The sequence below is a fragment of the Chlamydotis macqueenii genome, chromosome 8 (genome assembly GCF_036417535.1).
Source record: "Chlamydotis macqueenii isolate bChlMac1 chromosome 8, bChlMac1.mat, whole genome shotgun sequence".
Taxonomy (NCBI): Eukaryota; Metazoa; Chordata; class Aves; order Otidiformes; family Otididae; genus Chlamydotis; species Chlamydotis macqueenii.
The window spans coordinates 28,244,827-28,264,218 of record NC_141563.1 but is presented as its reverse complement, the minus strand read 5'-3'; the positions used below and the strand labels follow the sequence as shown (position 1 = coordinate 28,264,218).

General features: G+C 37.8%; 1 protein-coding gene across 6 annotated transcripts in view; it reads right to left on the bottom strand.

The window, feature by feature from the left end:
• MAST2 (microtubule associated serine/threonine kinase 2) overlaps positions 1-19,392 on the bottom strand; it is a 206,920-nt gene that overhangs the window by 20,524 nt on the left and 167,004 nt on the right. For all 6 annotated transcript variants that reach the window (XM_086752986.1, XM_086752990.1, XM_086752988.1 and 3 more), the window contains 10 exons: positions 15,557-15,658; positions 11,506-11,638; positions 9,792-9,853; positions 9,064-9,149; positions 6,842-7,050; positions 5,325-5,463; positions 4,767-4,899; positions 3,254-3,419; positions 2,127-2,228; positions 371-493 (listed from right to left, as the gene is read on the bottom strand). In XM_086752986.1, coding sequence (XP_086609112.1) covers positions 371-493; positions 2,127-2,228; positions 3,254-3,419; positions 4,767-4,899; positions 5,325-5,463; positions 6,842-7,050; positions 9,064-9,149; positions 9,792-9,853; positions 11,506-11,638; positions 15,557-15,658 — 1,255 coding nt within the window. The remainder of the gene's footprint in view (positions 1-370; positions 494-2,126; positions 2,229-3,253; positions 3,420-4,766; positions 4,900-5,324; positions 5,464-6,841; positions 7,051-9,063; positions 9,150-9,791; positions 9,854-11,505; positions 11,639-15,556; positions 15,659-19,392) is intronic.

Sequence of the window (19,392 nt, the reverse complement as noted above, 5' to 3'; positions counted from 1 at the left end):
TTTATTGGCTGAAAACGGTCACTAGGGAAAGATAATACTGCTCAAAAACTCATGGAAGTTGGGTACAGCAAATGCTTTGGAAGTACTGTAATAAACCCAGTGTAATAACCGCAGCACCTCTCACTGCAGGGCTACGGCTGACAGAACCACAGGCACCAGTGAAAGGCCACATCACTTCAGCAGCAACATTTTCTCATTTAAAATTCACTTGCTTTCAAAGAAACCTTACTTGGCATTCAACAGAAACTTTTAAAAGCAATTTCCATCAAGTGTTTTATTCAATTCCTAACAATGACTTATCTCTAACAATTTCAGAAATGAAACACGCATGAAAAATACGATGCCGTTTAGGCTGAATCTTTAGTCTTACTGTCAAAATAGCTTGTGTCATCCTCAGATTCCAACTGTGGAATGAATTCAGCTTTCTGCCGAAGTAATCCATTCCAGTCCAAATCTTTAAAGAACCGATGCTGTTTCACTTCAAAGGCACTACCTGAAATAAGCATCTTTTATTGCAAAGTATTTCTTTCAGCATTTGCATGACAAGAAAAACAAACCCTCAAAATATCAAGAGCCTAAAAGAACGTACCCAAGTACATTTAAGTCATACATTTTCCAGGAATTTTGAGAAACAACTTATCCTTTTACTGAAGTGGTGATACAAGATAAAATCTGAACAAGATTTCCTCCTTCTCACCTCCTCTTCCTATTTAATCACAACACATGACTAAACTGGCTGGAAGACAGCATCTGCTCTTACATTCCACAGCAAGTTGCAAGATTAAGAACTAATTTACATTTTCCAAACTCTAAATACCATCTTGTTCATAGCTAAATAAAGAGAGGAAACTCAGAAAAGTACTTAGCATGTGAATGCTCCATTGGCTTCACTCTCATCAATAAAATCATCCATGTGCTGGCTCCACTCTCATCAATAATTTCATCCATGTGCTTTAAACAAGGCAGGGGCTTACATATCTTCCTGAATTAGTATCTTTTGTTATTAACCTCTTTTGTTATTAACCCAGAAGCCTGGGTACCCAGAAGGAGAAACTAAGGATTATCTGTCTACTAGTATGTGCCTTTTTAAAAAAATGAAATTAATATTCATAAAAGATGCTACTGTCTTTTTAAAAAAGAGAACAGCAGAGGAAAAGAGATAAAAGGTTTGTCGAATGCCAGTGGCACAGTGCGATGCCAAGCGGAACAGCAGTCTCAGCATTACAGGTATGTAAGAAATATAAAACGAGTTGATGGACTGATTTTTTTTTAAGGCAAGAAAGTCTACATCTTTTCCATGACAGCAACTACTTTAAATCTATGTACTTGAAAGATAAGACGAACATGTTAAAATCATCTGATATTATTATTAATTCATGATCTATTCTTCACCCTTGCGTGCACACGTGTTATGTCTACTGAACACATGTGTCTTTTGGAATTGTTATATAATTAGGTTTTATCTTATCCTTAAAGTATAATCTCCAGTTGAAAAGCCAAAATTAAATTAAAAAAATCAAATCTATAAAACAGACAACCCTTGCCATGAAGCTGTAGTGTTGCACAAGATTTTAAAACAAGACCATAGCTAGAGATTATTTATGGTTATTGACTATGAGGAAATGAGATGTGTTGACTTGTAAAATTTTATATCTGACATTATATACAGACAGACATGCGCATCTGATTTTGCTGAAGAGCCTCTGCTGTATGTTTGGAGAATTGTACAGTACAGGCCTCTAGGAATGGGAAAGTTTTCATTTACTTTATTGCACTCAGGAGTTCACATTCATGTAGGGGATTAAGCCCCTAGTCAAACAGAACTTCAAAGAAATCTGATTATACAGTGTTCACATGGAGACACAATCCTCAAGCCTTTAATGGAACAGCACAAATTTGAGAAGTTATGTTGCTAAGCTGACGGTGCTCATTTATTTTTTCCCAAAGAAGACAGTCATATCTTACTGACTCATGTACAGCTTCATCACACAGGATTTATAGGACCCAGTATAAACTGTTGCCCAGCTCTAGATGAGCATTTTTCAACATGGAGGGGTGTGCATCACTGGCAAGGCAGTTTCTTTTCTTGCTTCTGGCAAGTACTTTCCTATGCACAAGGTTCCTACCTGTTCCCATTCTTTCCAGAGGATTTTGTCGAAGAAGCTTAGAAATGAGGTCCTGGGCATCTGGTGGCAGTGCATCATCACCTTCTGGCCAGGCAATTTCATCTGAGGACAAAAAGAGACTTGACATTTTCTACCAGCTTCACGACCAATTTGAATAACCATTCACATTCCTAAACTGTAAAATGCAGTGCTCAGTACTGCCCCAGAATAGTAAATACCTTAAATTCAGCAGCTTGCATACTTAATATAATTCAAGCATTGACATTTTCCAAAATGCATAAAATTCAGCATCAGCTAAAGCTGCTGTCAATCCAAGTGCTTGTGGAGAAAAAAAGCATTAAGAACTCTATTAATAAAGTATGAAATGGGACTTCCATGACAATTCATAAACAATGACACTGACAATACTGCGGCTGTATCTCGTGCCTGCACATTCCACGCTCATTGTACTTGGAACAGAGAGAACAATTCACAGGTAACGATTTCATGCATCATATTTAGTTCTTTGTTGAAATTTGCTTTTTGCAAAGGAGATGTGCCAAGTGTGTTAAAAATTTACTGTTTCAGAAAGCATTCCCAATAGGAAATGTTTTCACTGGCATATTCACTGAGAGAACACAAAGCAATCATTTGTCCAGCTTCAAGCAGGAGATAGGTTTAAAAAGCCGTAAGATGTGAAGTTACCGAGTACAACAGCTTCAATGTGTTTTGCTTGGAATTTCCTTTTTATTTTATTTATACAACAATTACTAATTGACTGACATTTGCACCTACAGAAGCAACAATCAAAATCAGACCGAATTAGACCAGTTGGCGGCTGCTCCTTTCATATTCTCCATCATTTAAGTTAAAAGACAGAACAGAAAAATCCCAAAATATTTTTCCCCAACCTCCCAAGGATTTGCATGACTCCCACATCATGCACAATGACAGATCTAGCAAGATGTTAAGCAACTCAACAATCTTCAATAGCTGGAATCAGATGAATGCTACCTTGACACAGAAAGTAAATATTTTAAAATTAAAGATAATTATTTTATACATAGTCCTTCCTGACTAAACTGTGGATCCTAAATATTTTCAAGGTTTTACTTCACAGCACACTTTGAGCCAGAACAGAAACATACCACTGATCACTTGTCCAAACAGCTCTTCAGGTGTGTCCCCAAAGAAAGGAACGCAGCCAACAAGAAACTCATACAGGATAACTCCCATGGCCCACCAGTCCACAGGCTTCCCATAGCCCTGGCGCAGGATCACTTCTGGTGCAATGTATTCCGGAGTCCCACAGACCTCAAAAGAAACACACAAAAGCAAGCAATAAACTTACAAATCACCAAATTCACATCAAAGTTTATTTTTGTCTTTTTTTCTTCTTTCCCCCCTCAGAACTTAATGTTTTGCCACTAACCACTTTATTCCGTGAACGACTTCCACGGAGCAAGAGTCTTCAACTGAGGAACACATTACGTGGACAGAAACAGTATCACTCTCTATGAAATGTTCCTAGTGTAGACATGCTAGCTAAGCAGTTCTTTGGTGCATATAGTAAAACATATGGGAAAGATGCATATTCTGTGTGTATAGGTTTGTCTGCTTGATGGGTGTCTACTGGCACAACTATAGCTATCAGGAACTGAGTTTTAACAAACCTCTCACATCTCTGTGCTAGCAGAATTTAGTTTCACAGATGCAGAATTAGCAGCACAGCATGATCACACACTTCAGCATTTAACCTTGGGAAGTACAGCTGGCATAGGCAATGGCTAAGGAAACCACACTGGAAGATCGAGGTTGCCTCAGGCTTAGAAGCAGCAACAATAACAAAACAGTTGTAAAATGTGCAAAGTGCAAGACCATGATCTAGTGACCAAAGAGAGTTCCTACTAGAAAAAATATTGTTCATCAGAGCAAAGGAAGACAATATCACAGGATGATTATGAATTAACACTTGGAACAGCTAAAAAAGAAAATTCAGCTGTGATCCTAGGTATTTTCAGAATCGAGAAGTATTTTTTAATCCCATTATACAAGGCATTGGTGAAACTGCATTCAGGACAGTCTAGTTCCTGTCAACTATGCTCAGGAAATATCAACTCAAGCTGAAAGTGGTGCATGAAAGAGCTATTCACACATCAGAGGAAAATCTATCTTGTTATCTAGAAGAACTTAGCTGGTTAAGCCTAGCAAAACGAAGGCTAAGGAGAAAAATGACCCTTAGTAAACATCATGGGGATAAAAATCAATGTTTAAGCTATCAGACAAAATTACAAGAAGAAACACAAAAGAACCTGCCATGAACTTTCTAAGCACCAGAAGGGGGAGATCGTGGAACAACCTTCCAGCAAAATCACTGTTACATCCCTAACCCAACTTCCGTACACACCTGCACTGCTGCCTGGGACACACTTTCAATATCTAAACTAAGAGCTGAAGTGCCTCACTCCAAAACAAGAAGTTGAAATAAAAACCAGTATCAATTTATGCACAAACATGAGAATGGACTTGTATCTTGTCCTCCCATTCTACAATGCACAGCACAGCGTCAATGCAGTGAGGAAGTTCTACAAACTCCAATTCTATCCCAAGACAGAATCCTGCATCTGATTCCACATCAACAGACAAAATTTTTCAGCTTACCTGCTTATCCAGGAATTCCCTGGTATCCTTCTCAATGTGTCCCTCGTAAAGATTAGTTGTAAGACTCATTAACCCAATTTTAGACAGTCCGAAGTCTGTTAATTTAATGTGACCCATGGAAGTTATCAGGAGACTAGAAGAAAGAGATGCAGCACAATAATCCAACATTCAAGTAATTGTTTCCCAAAAGCAATTTAAAAAAAGAACACAAGATAATGCTAAGCAAGTTCTCAGTGTTGTGTCCCCATCAAACACCTGGATGGAACCTCCTATGCAACTAAATATCACAGAGCTGCCAAGGCAACTAGACGGACTAGCTTCTGTCACAATTTCATCAGTTTAGCAACATCTTTGACATAATATCTGAAGATGTTCTTCTCATCCTTTCTCAGTGTCCACCTGATTCTACGTTAGTAGCAAGAGATTCTACAAAATCTCCTACACATCAGATGCCACTGGAGATCTTTACTGTCTCTAGCTTCCATGTCCTCTTGCCTATACAGAAAGCCCCTAAAGAACTGTCTATCTCCCTCCAGCTTCTGAAGAGTTAAAACTTACTTATCAGGTTTTAGGTCACGGTGAACAATCCCATAATTGTGTAGGTACTCCAAAGCCAGAACAGTCTCAGCAAAATACATCCTCGCCATATCAACAGGTAGGGCACCAATGTTTTTGAGAAGTGTAGCACAATCACCTCCTAGAAAAAAAGTTGCAAATGTGGCACAGTGAAATGGCAAGTATCAGTAAAAACAAGTAGCTACAGGTCTACAATACTAGATTAGAGTAAGTTTCCTGAAGGCTGTCTCTCTCAATCCTGTTAGCCTGAATTCTAAAGCACTCTCTACACTTTGTCTTGAGCATCAAATAAATATTAAAATCTTAGGAAAATTGAGATCCACGTATGCTGGGCATGCTTGCTCAAGAACTGTACAGATGCTGTTCCAAAACCGTAAGTAAGCCTTGAAGAAAGGGAAGTTCCCGACTATTTGGCCTCTCTATAAATTACTTTGCTTTCCACCACCGAGACACACACTACTTCCAATATACAAGCTTCTTAAAAAAGTACACACCTCTACAACTACTAACTGGCTTTCCCTACACATGGAGAGGCAGCCATGCCTTTGGACACAGTAGTACTCATGAAATTAAGCCTGTGGGCTCCTGATTCAAGCTTCTTAAGGAACACTGGCCACACATTTCATTTGACTTTGATCTCTACTTGCAAATAGGAATTAATATTAAAATTTGTTATGTCAATACATCTGTTCTTATTCCACTAATTTATCTGAAAGAGCACTGATACAATAACTATAAGCTTATTTCTCATAAATATTCAGCCAAGTAAGCCAGGCATAAGAAATTAAACCTACCCACCAGCGGAAATATATTGCTTACAATAAGATACAGTGATAAAATAAAATCAATCAATATTCCAAAGAATAAGCAAAACAAACAAACAAAAAAAACCCAGCATAAAATAGCACCGTATTTTTTAAAAAGCTACTAAAGAACAAAGATTGTGTTGCTTGGTCATGTTTCTTAACTGCCTTTTTTGAACTGTAATGCCAAGCAAACATGCTACGGATCTAGCCACACCATCCCATAGGAGAGCGGGAGGGTCTCTTTCCACTGCATACTGGAAAGTTCATGCTGCCTTCTGACTCCAGCAGGTTTCCACATGTGGCTTTATGTTTCCTCAGCTCCACTGCAATCACGTTGTGTTAGTCACAGGGATTCACAAACAGAGTATCTCCTTATGCTAAGAAGTTCTAGTGGTAGAATGACTCATTTCTCCAGCTCAGTCCATACACTCCTCCCTAAAAGAGCATCACAACCTCCCCTGCAACTGCAGGGCTGACTGAGCTCACTTTCTGTGAAGAAAGGACTAGCACACACATGAGACAGTCGTCCCATTATGGTGTTCAGAGCAGTGCACTGGCCAGTCTTACACCCAAAAGTACACATATTATAAATCACTCAGAAAAATCATCCTTTCCAAGGAGATACACTGCATACACACTACAGGTCCATCCTATCTAAGATCCCTTTGCAGGTGTAGATAATGACCAACATACCTTCCACGTACTCCATAACCATGCACAAGTGGCGCTTGGTCTCAAAGGAGCAGAACATGCTGACTACAAATGGGTTCTCAGCAAACGTCAAGATATCTCTCTCCACAAAAGCCTGCTGGATCTGGTTTCTCAAAATTAAGTTCTGTTTGTTGATCTTCTTCATGGCAAAACGTTGACGGGTGGTCTTGTGTCGCACCAAATACACTGCTCTAGAAAACCACATACAAAGCGGAAAAGGTCAGTTTTCAATTCATACTGTTTGGGTTTTTCTGTTTGTTTGGTTTTGTTTTTTTTTTAAAAAAAAACAAACAAAAAAAAACCCAAAAAAAAATAGTGATGGTAACTGCTGTGAATGGATCCTGACAGACTCATCTGTGACTCCACAAAATCCTATCTCAGTGTCAAGCTCCCCTAGGAAAGAAGGAACCCCATGATGCTTCCTTCCAAAAGCTACTCTGCCTTCTTCTGTAAGTAGCATTTTTGCTGATGTGACTATTGGGATATTTCAGACACAAGTGTCACAAATTTCCTTCAACATCACTGCAGAGGCACATATTTTTCAACACTACAGTCACCATTTAAAAAAAATTGTCCAAAACATATGGAACCAGCATGACTTCTTTCCAAGCTCTATAAAATTAATTTCACTCAACACCGTCGCTAGATATTTCCTTCAGTAAAGTGTCTCTTACATTTTTATAATTTGCAGATCATTACATTCCTGCACATTAATAACACAGGTTGCAAATAAAATTTTCATCCAGTTTGCCGGCCTTATTGAATCAGCACTTGTTTCCTTTTCTCTGGGGTATATTACATTCAACATAATTTTGTGTCTCACCAACAGTTGACTATAAAATACACCCAGGATAAAGACAGAAATGAGTAACACCAAAACTACCACCGCTCTCCCCTTTTTGTAAAGTTACATTTAAATCATGGGGCCTGTGCAGAAATATGACTGAAAGGATACAAAATCTTCTTGTCTAATATAGCTCTTTGACATGGTCCATTGTGCCTTCACTGACTAAAAAATATGCTTACATTTTTTTCCACATACAATTTTTTTTAAAATGAGTTGCTGTTAACTAAGCACTCACTTCAACAAAACACTCAAGCACATGCTCAGGTTTTCCTGTTATGACCTACTGAATATCCCTGCTTTTCAGTTACAGTCTAATGACTATCACTGGTAAGGATTTACGAAGTGTAAAGAGTCAGGAATGGTCTTTAAAATTCTGGATAGGTTTGTATGAGTGGTTAAAATTTTAACTGACCAACTTCATTCTGGATTCTTCAATGGATAATAAAATCTAATTCTTACTGTATTACTTCTCACAGTAGATTTGCCCCAATGTAATTTTAGCATTTCTTTTAGTATTTCAAATGCTCACAAACAGCCACCTGTTACATATATAATCTGAATACATGGAAGAATAGAAAAGCATAAACTACTTCTCCCTCAACATTCTTGCTGTTTCAATGAATCATCAATAACATTTGCAACTACAGAATTTTACCTGCACTCATTCAGCCTTTAAACACACACAAATCACAGGTCTTAAGCAGACAGCATGAAAGGAAATACAGACTGCCTTGACAAGCAATGAGGAAATGGGTGCGAAGTAATTCTCAGACTCATGGAACTACATTTTTTTACTATTACTTAGGAAACCTCACAACAAACTAAGTGACAGTATTTTCCCCAGAGACAAGGTTTAGGCAAAATGTTTTTGTCATCTCAAGCTAAGATACTGAAATGTCTATATTTTGCCTACATACCATAAAGAAATGTTTCAGAAATAGTTACTGGAAAAACAGACTTGAGATCACAGCTAGGAAGGGCTTCAGAAACTTGCCCCACAGAGGGATTAGGAATACCATATTCTGAAAGTTTTCATGTGGAGCAACTAATTTTCCTGAGCTGGAAACTGTGTATTAGTTCAGTGCAATGTAAGGACTTCACACCCAGGAACTATGTTCAAGTACAGAGGCTATTGTCTAAGAAACTCCGAGAACATGCAAGAAATGGCAGAATTCTTCTGCCATTCCCAAAAGAATACAGAAGACATCACAAGTGTGGAACCTCTGTAAGACTTAAGCAAAATTCACTTATGCTTTAGACCCAGCAGAAACCAGTCATTTGCCAAACTTTACTATAGCCCTTCCCTGGGCAGGACAATAATAGTATTTTCTTCTAAAGTAAAGTCTAAAAGCCTTACCCATAAGCACCATTACTGATCAGTTTAATAGTTTCAAACTCTTCTTCAGATGGAGTTTTCTTTGACTGGACAGAGGCCCCACGGCTCTGAAGAAAGAAGACAAGAAAATAGAATTCAGGTACAGGAATTACTTCATTCTACCCATTCACCCAAATTGAACCCATTTCTAAACCACTGCAGTCCTCAAGCTTTACGATAATCATCTGTATCCCCAGGACCCTTGAAGATTCCCTCCACAACTATTGGCACAATCATTGGACTATGAGATTAAGGCCTTTCCCCAACATTACATTTTAAAAATACCAATAAACTAAACAACTAAGTATTTTTGAAACCTAGTGAGTTATATAATTTTTTTTTCCAACAGTCCATTACTAAAGTCAACTCACTTCAGTACCCATCATGTTTTACAAATGCAGACATAAAAAATTTCTCCAGATTATTTTTGTTTGCAACTCTAAAAAAAAAAAAAAAAAAAAAAAAAAAAAAAAAAAAAAATCAACAAAACTTGATGACAATGCCCGTTTGTAACTTTCAAGTATTTCACCCCCACAGCAGAGAGATTTCCACATTTTTGAGTGTATACTCTAGTTCTAACATGTGCTTTTAAATGCCAGCACTTCTTTTTAAAATTAAAATTACTCTGCATTATAATTAATTCTTTACTGTAGACTACTTCTTTCCAGAAAAAAAAAAAGCGCTAGACAGCAAGTGTATTACTGCTTTACCTCGACTGAATCATCTGTCTCAGGAGTGTCTGGGCTGTCATAGCTATTCAGCTGGGCCATTTCTGAAAAGAAAGAGGAAAGATTACTCCTAATGATCTCAATCAAACATTATTCTCTTTGTTTATACAAGAGAAATAGGATTTTAAGAGGTGCTTGTAGATGAGGAAGGACATTTTTCCCCTCTGTAAAAAGTCACCCCAATTATACAGTGATAACCTTTAACATCTTTTAAGCTGTAGGCAGTATTTTATATAGAGATGAATATAATTAATTATTCTAATTTTAGCCCGACTTATTCTAGGTGGTTTCTATAGTAAGTAAAAGCAACAAATGCAAATTTGAGGAAACCACTGGCTAGTTAATATTAAAACCTCCTCCATGCACCTGTGCCTGCATATAGCCTGGTGGCACCTCTGTGCTCCAGAAGAGAAAAAGCATTACACTTCAAACAACCTCCCTCCATGAAACATGTCTGATTCTGCAAAATGCTGAGCAGCAGCAAACTGGGAGAAAGTCCGTTAGTTTAGGCCACTCAGCTGCCTTAGGAGATGCTATAAACTTTGCAAAACCAAATCCTACATAAACTACCAGTCTCTGCACAGACATCATTGACATTTCTGGGTGCCCTCCTTACAGAAAGGAAATAAGGCACCTTGACATCTCCACACATTTCTAAAGAAAATTTGACTTTAGTAAGGGGAATTAGTGATGGAAAGGTTTGCTCCCATGACAGGGATCAAAGGAAATTTCACTTTAATGTCAGATTTCAACAAATGCTATTAAATTGCATTTAGCAATCTTTGGTAGAAATTTTCTCGAAGAGCTCTTCAGTTGAAGTCAACCTGTCACTGTCATTCTGGTAAACACCACAGAAGTTAAAGTAGTCCTACCCAGACTACTAATTTATGCTAAAATTATGCTCTCCTGAGAAAACAAAAAATACAGTTCAATTGCTGAAATATTCCACAGTAACCTCCAGTCTGTCACACTTTCTATTGTTGCTGAGCAAGCCATGCATGCTCATAAAACTTGTCACAGGAGAAGAGATTCAGCTAGCAAAGTGCCAGGCAGAAATATTAACTCACAAATTCCAAAGTTAGGATCTTCTGAGCCTCCGTATGTTTACAGCATATTCAATTTACCATATGCAATTCTGGCACCTAGCAGAAAAGCTGTTACTGTCTTCTGAAGCATTACTCTCTTTGGTTTTGCTGCTATGCAGGATGTAAAAATAAAATCTCATCTCCACCTAAAAATTCATACTAGTCCTGGTTTCTCATGGAAAATCACAACAAATACACTTTTCCCACAGAGAATAACAAAGTGGGATGACAGGATAGTTTCCAATCAGGTCACCAGAAGGCAGGTAGATCAGAAAAATAACTGGTAAATTTATTTTTACTGTCCAACAGCACAGAGAAAACAAGTAAATCATAAAGCCATTTTCTAACATTGTTTCAGCTATAATACAGGAAGACATTATTAACACCATAAGTAAAAAACTGTCAATGCTGATGTGCGATCCTCACTGCAGCAATGCTCCTTTGAGACACAGGGCTGGAAAAGACAGTCTAGAATTTGACAGCAAACAGGAAAATAAGGAAAAATAGCCTAGGAATTAAACCAATAAAATAAAAGCCTCCTTCAGCTATGTAGTGACCAGGAGATGTTTATCCTTTCAGCAGTTTGGAGAGTACAAAACAAGAGTTCTTACCCTCCAGGGGATCCCTGGTGAGTCCCAGTTGGCTGATAATATAACGAGGAATGTCGCATTTAATTCCTTGCCCTTCCTTGGCATGGCCTTCTGCAGCTTCTAACAAATGGTAGAACTCTTCAGGATCAAACTCCTACAGCAAGGTGGTGAGAGAGACACAGAAGAGGTAAATGATTCAGCTTTACAATTGTGAAGGCTTCTCCGCCATACATGTGATTCCTTAGAAACATCCAAAGATAATTCCGGGCTCAGCAGTGATGCAATGCATTCTCAGTTACAAGAAAGTCAATGCATTCCACTCTGCACGGCAAAAATGACAGACATTTACAGCCTGCTGCATGTCCAATGGCTTAGACCTGCAAATCAAAACAGGACTAGGACTGTAGGGACTTGTTATGAACCAAAACCAGACTACTGCATAACATGGTCATGACAACGCAAGAATTAATCGGGACCCATCTCCCAGTTCTGTCACATCTGTGACAAGGACTGAGTTGCATTCTTCTGCCACCTCAATCTGACAAGCGAGTTAAGCCAATATAAACCTCTCCTGCTTTCAAATGTCACTTCTGATCAAACCATACACCCACTGAATTCTGTAACTGTCCTAACCTTAGCAATTACTAATAAAATTATTAATAAAATAGTAATTGCTATTTTATCAGCAGAGAAGATTTCACTTTCTATATAAGAAATACTGCTGCAGTATTTCTTATACTATACAGTACAAGACCATCTTATCAACTCAGTCTTGATGTACGTGATCTCTAAGGCAAGAAAAGGTTATAAGACGGTGTGATCTCTTTTACTAACAGATACAGTTGGAAATAAGAGACAAGCTTTTGGCAGTAGGAGCACTCTGCTTAGAAGCAAGTTCACTAGTTAACTTGAACTCTCCCCTACAAACCCCATCATTCATCAGCAAAGAGCAACTTTGCCAAGACTCTTCAAAAATCTTCTAGTGAAATGAGAGGATAAAAGGTGAAGAGTTAAAGCAGGCAGATGTGAGGGCATCAGAAAAGAACTGATGTGAGTATGGTCAGCAGCATAAGAGAGCACAGAACCGCAAACAAGAAAAACAAATAGGATGATGTAAAGACATTTGAATAGAAAAGAGAAAGGATGCACTTTTTCTTGATTGCTCTAACCAATGCTGCTTCGATACATGCTGTCACCAAAGGCAGCAACAACACAAGAAACATATTTCTTTACTCCTCTGGAAAAGGATTAATCAACTGTCTCAGAACTGGCAGAGAGCAGGAGCCAGACAAGAGAGGACCACGGGACAGAGATGGTCAACAGACTGCCGTATAATACAGAGAACGAGGTGAAAGGGAAGGTGAAGTCAAGGAAGGACTCTTCAAGACACAACTGTAGCTCATCTACTGGTGAGTGAAGGACAGAAGAAAAAAAAAAGTCTGGTGACAAAAAATTTGAACACACAAAAATATAAGAAATTAAATAAATTCCAGTTCTGTCTTCTTTTTAGTAGATCTATCTAATTATTTGAATATAGAAGAATGAGCACTACACTAAGGGGAGGCAGGTGCTATGAAAAAATAATCTGAAAAAAAAAAAAAAATTACATACTTTTTCCCAGAGATGGTTTCAGTGATGCACAAAACACATTATTATTATCTTGAAGCCCCAGAGACTTAGTCCATAAATAGACATTTCACAGTCCAACAGGTAATACAAAGACCGAAGCCAAATAATTGAAGTTTAAAATACTTAAATGCCTTCACTCCCATTAGAACAATCACAACCATCACAACCACTGCCTATACAGTCCGTTATTTCATTTATAAGGAAGAAATAAGAATGAGCTGTGTTACTAAAATTAACCTTAATATTAAATTTTAGAAAAGCTGTTTCTAAATTAACAAACAATTGAAGCTAAGGGTCAAGTTACAAAACAAGTATATTAAAAAATAAAAATGAAACGTAGTTCTCAAGGTATTTAATTGGTTGATTCCCATTACTGTATTTCTTGTTATGAGATAAAAGGAACATTAGCACTTAATTCTTCAAGTCAGCAGAATAAAATATATATTTGGAAAAATATGCTAGAAAGATAATACAGGTTAAAAAAAATAAAAAAGAGAAGACTAATATGTAGATCCAGATATTATTTTTATACTTTGAAGTCTAGCCACTTCATTGTCAAGGTTGTCACTACATGCTTTGGAGTTCGTTACTCAAATCTCAATGACTTCACTGCTTCCACCTGCTCCCACTCACTTTGCAGAACATCAGGTGCAGAAGACAGTGGAGGAACCTGGCGACCTACTGATTCGCAGCTAAAAGCTGGCTTGAGTTTGGAACTGCTTGCAGGTGTAGAGATGGATTCACAAAACTTACCAAGGCTTCATGTTTTCCTAGATGTTACTAGTAGAGTGTGTGTAAGCATAAATGACAATGATGAAACTCAGCAAATACAAACACAATAAGCTTAAATTTATTTCCTTTCTTCATTGTCTTCACTTCCAAAAAACATTTTGAAGTAGTGCTGGAAGATAACTGGAGTCACAAAACTCCTCTAAAGCACACAAATGGGTTTGAAAGCCAAGGAATTACCAGTCTGAATGGAGTTCGGCCCAGGATTTTGAATGTAATCTAGTGGAGACTTTTTGAATAATTAAGTGTAGGCACCTATCTCGCAGGTTGTGTGGCCTGCTTCATCACTGACAACGGTCTTCCTTGCACTACAGGGTTCACAGCAAAGCAATCCATCTGACAGCCACGGAGGAGGAATAAGGGAAACCCCTCCAAAGTCTACTTGTTCTCAGAACTTCTGCAGAAGAAAAACTGGTATCACCGGAAAGGTTGGACAACTCTTGTCTACTTTGTCAAAGAAAGCTCTGCAAAACTCATTTCTCTTCTAGTGACTGCAGTGATGAGTTGCCCATGGACACACTGCCCTCAACATGTTAACTATATACAGATTCCCAATTTAGCCAACTTATCTAATGTCTCAATCAGATGTAGCTTCCTTGTCATTTTTATGTGCAGAAAGAGCCACTAGGTTGCGTGCTTCAATCCCCCATGTAACACAGGCCAGGAAGTTTCATCCTGCTTTTCGTAAGTTTCCACTGTAGGTTTGTGACACCTTCTCCAGCCCTCAAACAAATTTGTGACTCATCAATTTTTCCACATCCTTTTGAAATAGTCACAGAACTGACCCCTATAACCCATAACCACCACAACACTGTGTAAACCAGAGGCCTGATCGCTTCTTTCCATATATATTCAAGGTTTATATTACCCTTCTTGCTGTGGCATCGCAGTGAGAATGTACAGTCAGGCTACTTCTCCATTATACCCACAACATATTTTTGGAATTGCAGGACTTTGGGACACAGTGGCCTATCTCATTGGGATGGCCTAAACACTTTTCACTATTTTCTAGAGTTAAATTAAAAAATATATTCTTATTAGCCAAAGTTGTTAAAAAAGCTATGAGACTTGCTTTTCCATATATTCCAATAGGACCAAATTGGATTTCAAACCCAGGCTTCCAAATCTGCTAGGATCTCTCACTGGCCTATCCTTCAGTGTATTCACAGCTGGAAAACCTGACACCAGGTTTCTCTGCAATTACGGGTCTACGGTAAGAGTCTGAGTCCAAGAGCCCAAACATCATTTACATCATGAAAGCAAATTTCTTTCTTTTTGACAGTTCTTTCTTAGCATGGCTCTCTGGGCACTGCAGGCGCACCACACATTTACAGGCTCTTCACTGCAGCTCCTAACAACATGAGGAAGATCAGGTGGTATCAAGTAGCATGAAATGATGTCAACAGCTATATCTGGTCCCTCAGCCATAAACTTTACGCTGAAATACAATTTAGCTGCTGACAGTTCATTGGAAAGATACTTCTATATTAATGCAAAAGACCGTAGTCCTTTTTTTAAAATACTGATTTATTTTTAATCAATTTCTTAAACGCAAATTTAAAGCTTTCTCTTGAAGGCTTTGTGTTCCTTATCTCCTCAAACAGACACCAGACACTTTAGATCACACCGGCACTCTCCTAAGGACCAAACTTACCAGGCACTCAAGCAGCCGAGCTGGTCGTGCAATGATAATCATCAGCTTCTTCACAAGTTGGGTAACGAAGGCAACCTCGGAGCTCTCGGATCGCTCGTGGGCCTGTGGAGAGCAGAACATCACATTATGGTCCGAGCAGTGAACTCTTCGTTTTTATGTCAGATGCTGAATACGGAGCAATCACCAGCTCAGTAAGCGTAATTCCGCAGCAAGGCATGACTGAGTCAGGGCAGGCAATGATCCCAGCTCATTCAAGAATGCCAGGTTACATATAGCTTTTCCATTACAACTGACTCCTTTTATCATGCTAGAGATATTTCAAAGGCTCTATTTGCATTATATCACCTATCAATTATATTAGATATGATGTGGTTTTATTTTATTTTTAAAAATGAAAAGAGGAATACTGATTTTTTTCAATTTTACCTTCCACATGATACTGACGTCTAGATAATTACTAACAGCCACACATATTTCTAGGCTTTACTTTCAGCTAGAATTTGAACTACTTCTGTTCATCATTAAGAAAATCAAAACCTTAGTTTCTCTGTATTTAATTTTATGAATCCTGCTGAACAACTATGGCATTGTTTTGTATGCTATGTAGGACCAAGTAGACAAGCAAAGCCAAGAGCATATAGAAACTTAATTCAGGGAATTTATTCTTGTCCACTCCCTTTATTTTACCAGATTACACCATAAATTCAAGGCTTAGTTTCAAAGTATGTGTGTGTGTGAGGGGGTGTCTTTTTATAACAATAATCACACTAAAACAAGAATACTTTTAAAAAAAAAAAATCCCAAAGACAAATTTGAACACATCCCCCCCTAAATTAGTCCTCTTCTGCTCAAGCACACAATGGTTACATTATGAGCACTGAAGCACAAATAAAATAGTACTTCATTGCAGGGTGATAAAAAGATGGTCGCAATGACATGCAACAACTCTGAAACAAAGTCTACCTGGTCTAAAAATTAGGCTTTAGCACAGCCACAATTATAATAGACCAGAACTTAACCAATGAGCTTAGGCTGGCAATGAGCCAGCTGCTTACAGGCGTGATATTTTATCAACAGGGATGCAAGCAGCAATAAACTGAAAGGTTCAGTTAGCATTATTCATTAGCACCATCCATGAAAAAGATATATATATGGGTGATAAGTCAAATCACACTGGTGATCACCTAAAAGAACAATAAAAACACAGGGAAGTAGAAATTCAGAGCTAGAAACATACAGGCAGCATTTTAAATAATATCTCACTGATATTTTGCTACCAAACAAAAAAAATCCTAAAAGTTCATTATTTCTCATTTTGACACAGGTTAGAATAAGAAATGTTGATTGTTGACTCCAGCACTGATAAGCTACAGCTAGAATCTTAACTTGATGAAAACAATGTACCTGCTAGTTCATTATATGAAACCAATCTCAGAGACACTTCCTGGCTATAGAGCCTTAAACAGAAGATTATTTTGAAAGCATTGAAATGAACTGCAATTTTTTTCTAACTACAAGGTATTTACTAATTATAAAATAGAAAATAAGACTATTAGTATTCACTCTGTGTCCCCTAGCGCATTACACAAACTTATAAGCTAAAATATGAATTCTAGGAAGAAATTAATTCTTTCATATTTGAAAAGCCATTCTAGATCACCAGGGGTTAGCTGTGTTGAAATGGATAAATAAAACATCAGCAACTTTGTATTGTTTGAAATATGAGCCATGCACCTGGAAAGTCCTTTTTCCCCTGTACATAAGTTAAACTATTAAAAAAATATAATATATATAATTCATCATTTTACATCCATTTATACTGTTAAAGCAAACTTATTCTTTTAAATCAAGCCCTTTTGTTTTTTTTCTTTCCTTATCTATGACAATTTAGGCAAAATAATTTAAAAATGTAACTAATTTAATCAAGTGTCTGTTTTGAAAATGAAAACCTATATCATGACTGCCAAATGATATAGAAAAGCAAAAGGAAAAAAAAGGATGACAACAATCAAACACAACTTGTAATAGCCACTCAGCCATCATCTCGGCACAGCGCTGCTCTTCCAAGATCCTCAGTAAAACTGCCTCTTCTTGCTTCCTTCTCGTGCAGGACAGCCCAGACATCCCTACAGACATCTTGTTTACAACCTGTCCCAAGGCCAGTATCTGGAAACCAGAGGGTTATATAGCCAAGCACTGCCTGCCGCTTCCACGCGCCTGGGTACGAGGCGTGCCATCTCATTAGCAGCTCCCAATGACGACATGCCTGTCTGAAGGTTGCCGGTGGTCTTTCAGGGTTTCCCCCCCTCTGCCTCCCAGGGGGAGGTGGGAGAAGGTACAGGGGCTGTGAGCAGAGGCTGATGCCATTCCTACACACATTGCCAGTGACACGTGTACAGGAGGTAGCAACGGGTAATTTACAAACCGATTCCCTTATCTGAAAGACCCATCCGTCACTAACTGTAGCTACTGGGGCATGAAATTAAAATCACTGTCCTCCCCTGGGGTTCAGCAGGACCAATAACTGGGATATGCAAGTCACAACGCTGTAATTGAGCTAATATACTGATGGAAACCAAAACAATAGACCTGCAATGCCAAGAACCAATAAATTCACACTCAGGCTTTTATTAAGAAAGCAATTCCAATCAGAATAGCCATTTACCAATGTGCAGCATCAGTCACTGCAGCATAATACTAACACCTTCCTTGTTTCTTTTGTTCTATGCACAGAAACACCTGTAATCCTTCACCTTCCCTACCAATTGGCTACACCCACACAAAAGCCATTAAACTTCTTTTGGCTAGTTTTACCTCGTCAATTCAGTCCAGTAATAACTGACTATAACCCTTTTCTTCCCAGTAACCCGAGGTCCTATCCCATCCTCTAAGCCCACCCCATGATAACAGATAAAGAATTGAACATCATATATTCTTTTTTATAAGTGCTTCATCTTATTTTTCAGTATTTTCACTTTAAGTGTGAAGTGTAACATTCATGTATATGTTTTCCAAAATAAAGAAAATATCTTAAATTCATTTTTACTTCAGGATAATTTCAGTGATGCAATAAGCAATACGTTTTTCTGGCTAAAAGACAATATTTCATGCTCCAAACACGGGAATAGATCTCATTTGCCATAACTAATAAGATTTGTTGGCATTTTATTACAAAAGCCAGCATCTAAAAACTTTAAAAGCTTTCTAGTTTGGTATACTTAAAGAGTTCTTTATTTACATACCAAATTATTCTGTTTTACACATACACTTTTACAATATAAAGTAGACTCAAACTGCAACATATTAAAACAAGTTTCCTTTCTATGGTTTGAAATATTGTGGAAATTTAGTTTGTTACCATGTGTCAGAATTAACATATTAAAAAAGAAATTTAAGAGAATCCACTCTTTCACAGTAAAACTATATGAAAATCTGTGGGTATTTCTGTCACTTGCTGACCACCATATTCACCAATAAATCATTTTCACAATCTTTCTATATGTTATAAAAATAGAGCATAAAACTGTATATGCTACTGCATAGACCATACATCTGCCCAAGTGGAAGAGCTTTTTTGATGCCCTTCCAGTTGCTATTATTTATATAGTATGTAACTCTGTGTGATACCTGACAAGCTAAGCAAAGTTAAAGACTCTGCCCTGAAATATGGAATAATCTAAACTTGATTTCAAATTTCTTGCATTTCAAGTGAGTTCTCCAAAAGAAATATTGTCGCTAATTTTATATATTTAGACTGAAATGCCCCAATTATTGCTTTCTAGAAAGCAGTCTGAAGGGCAAAGCACAGACTGGCAACCAGGGGAAAACAAGTAGCT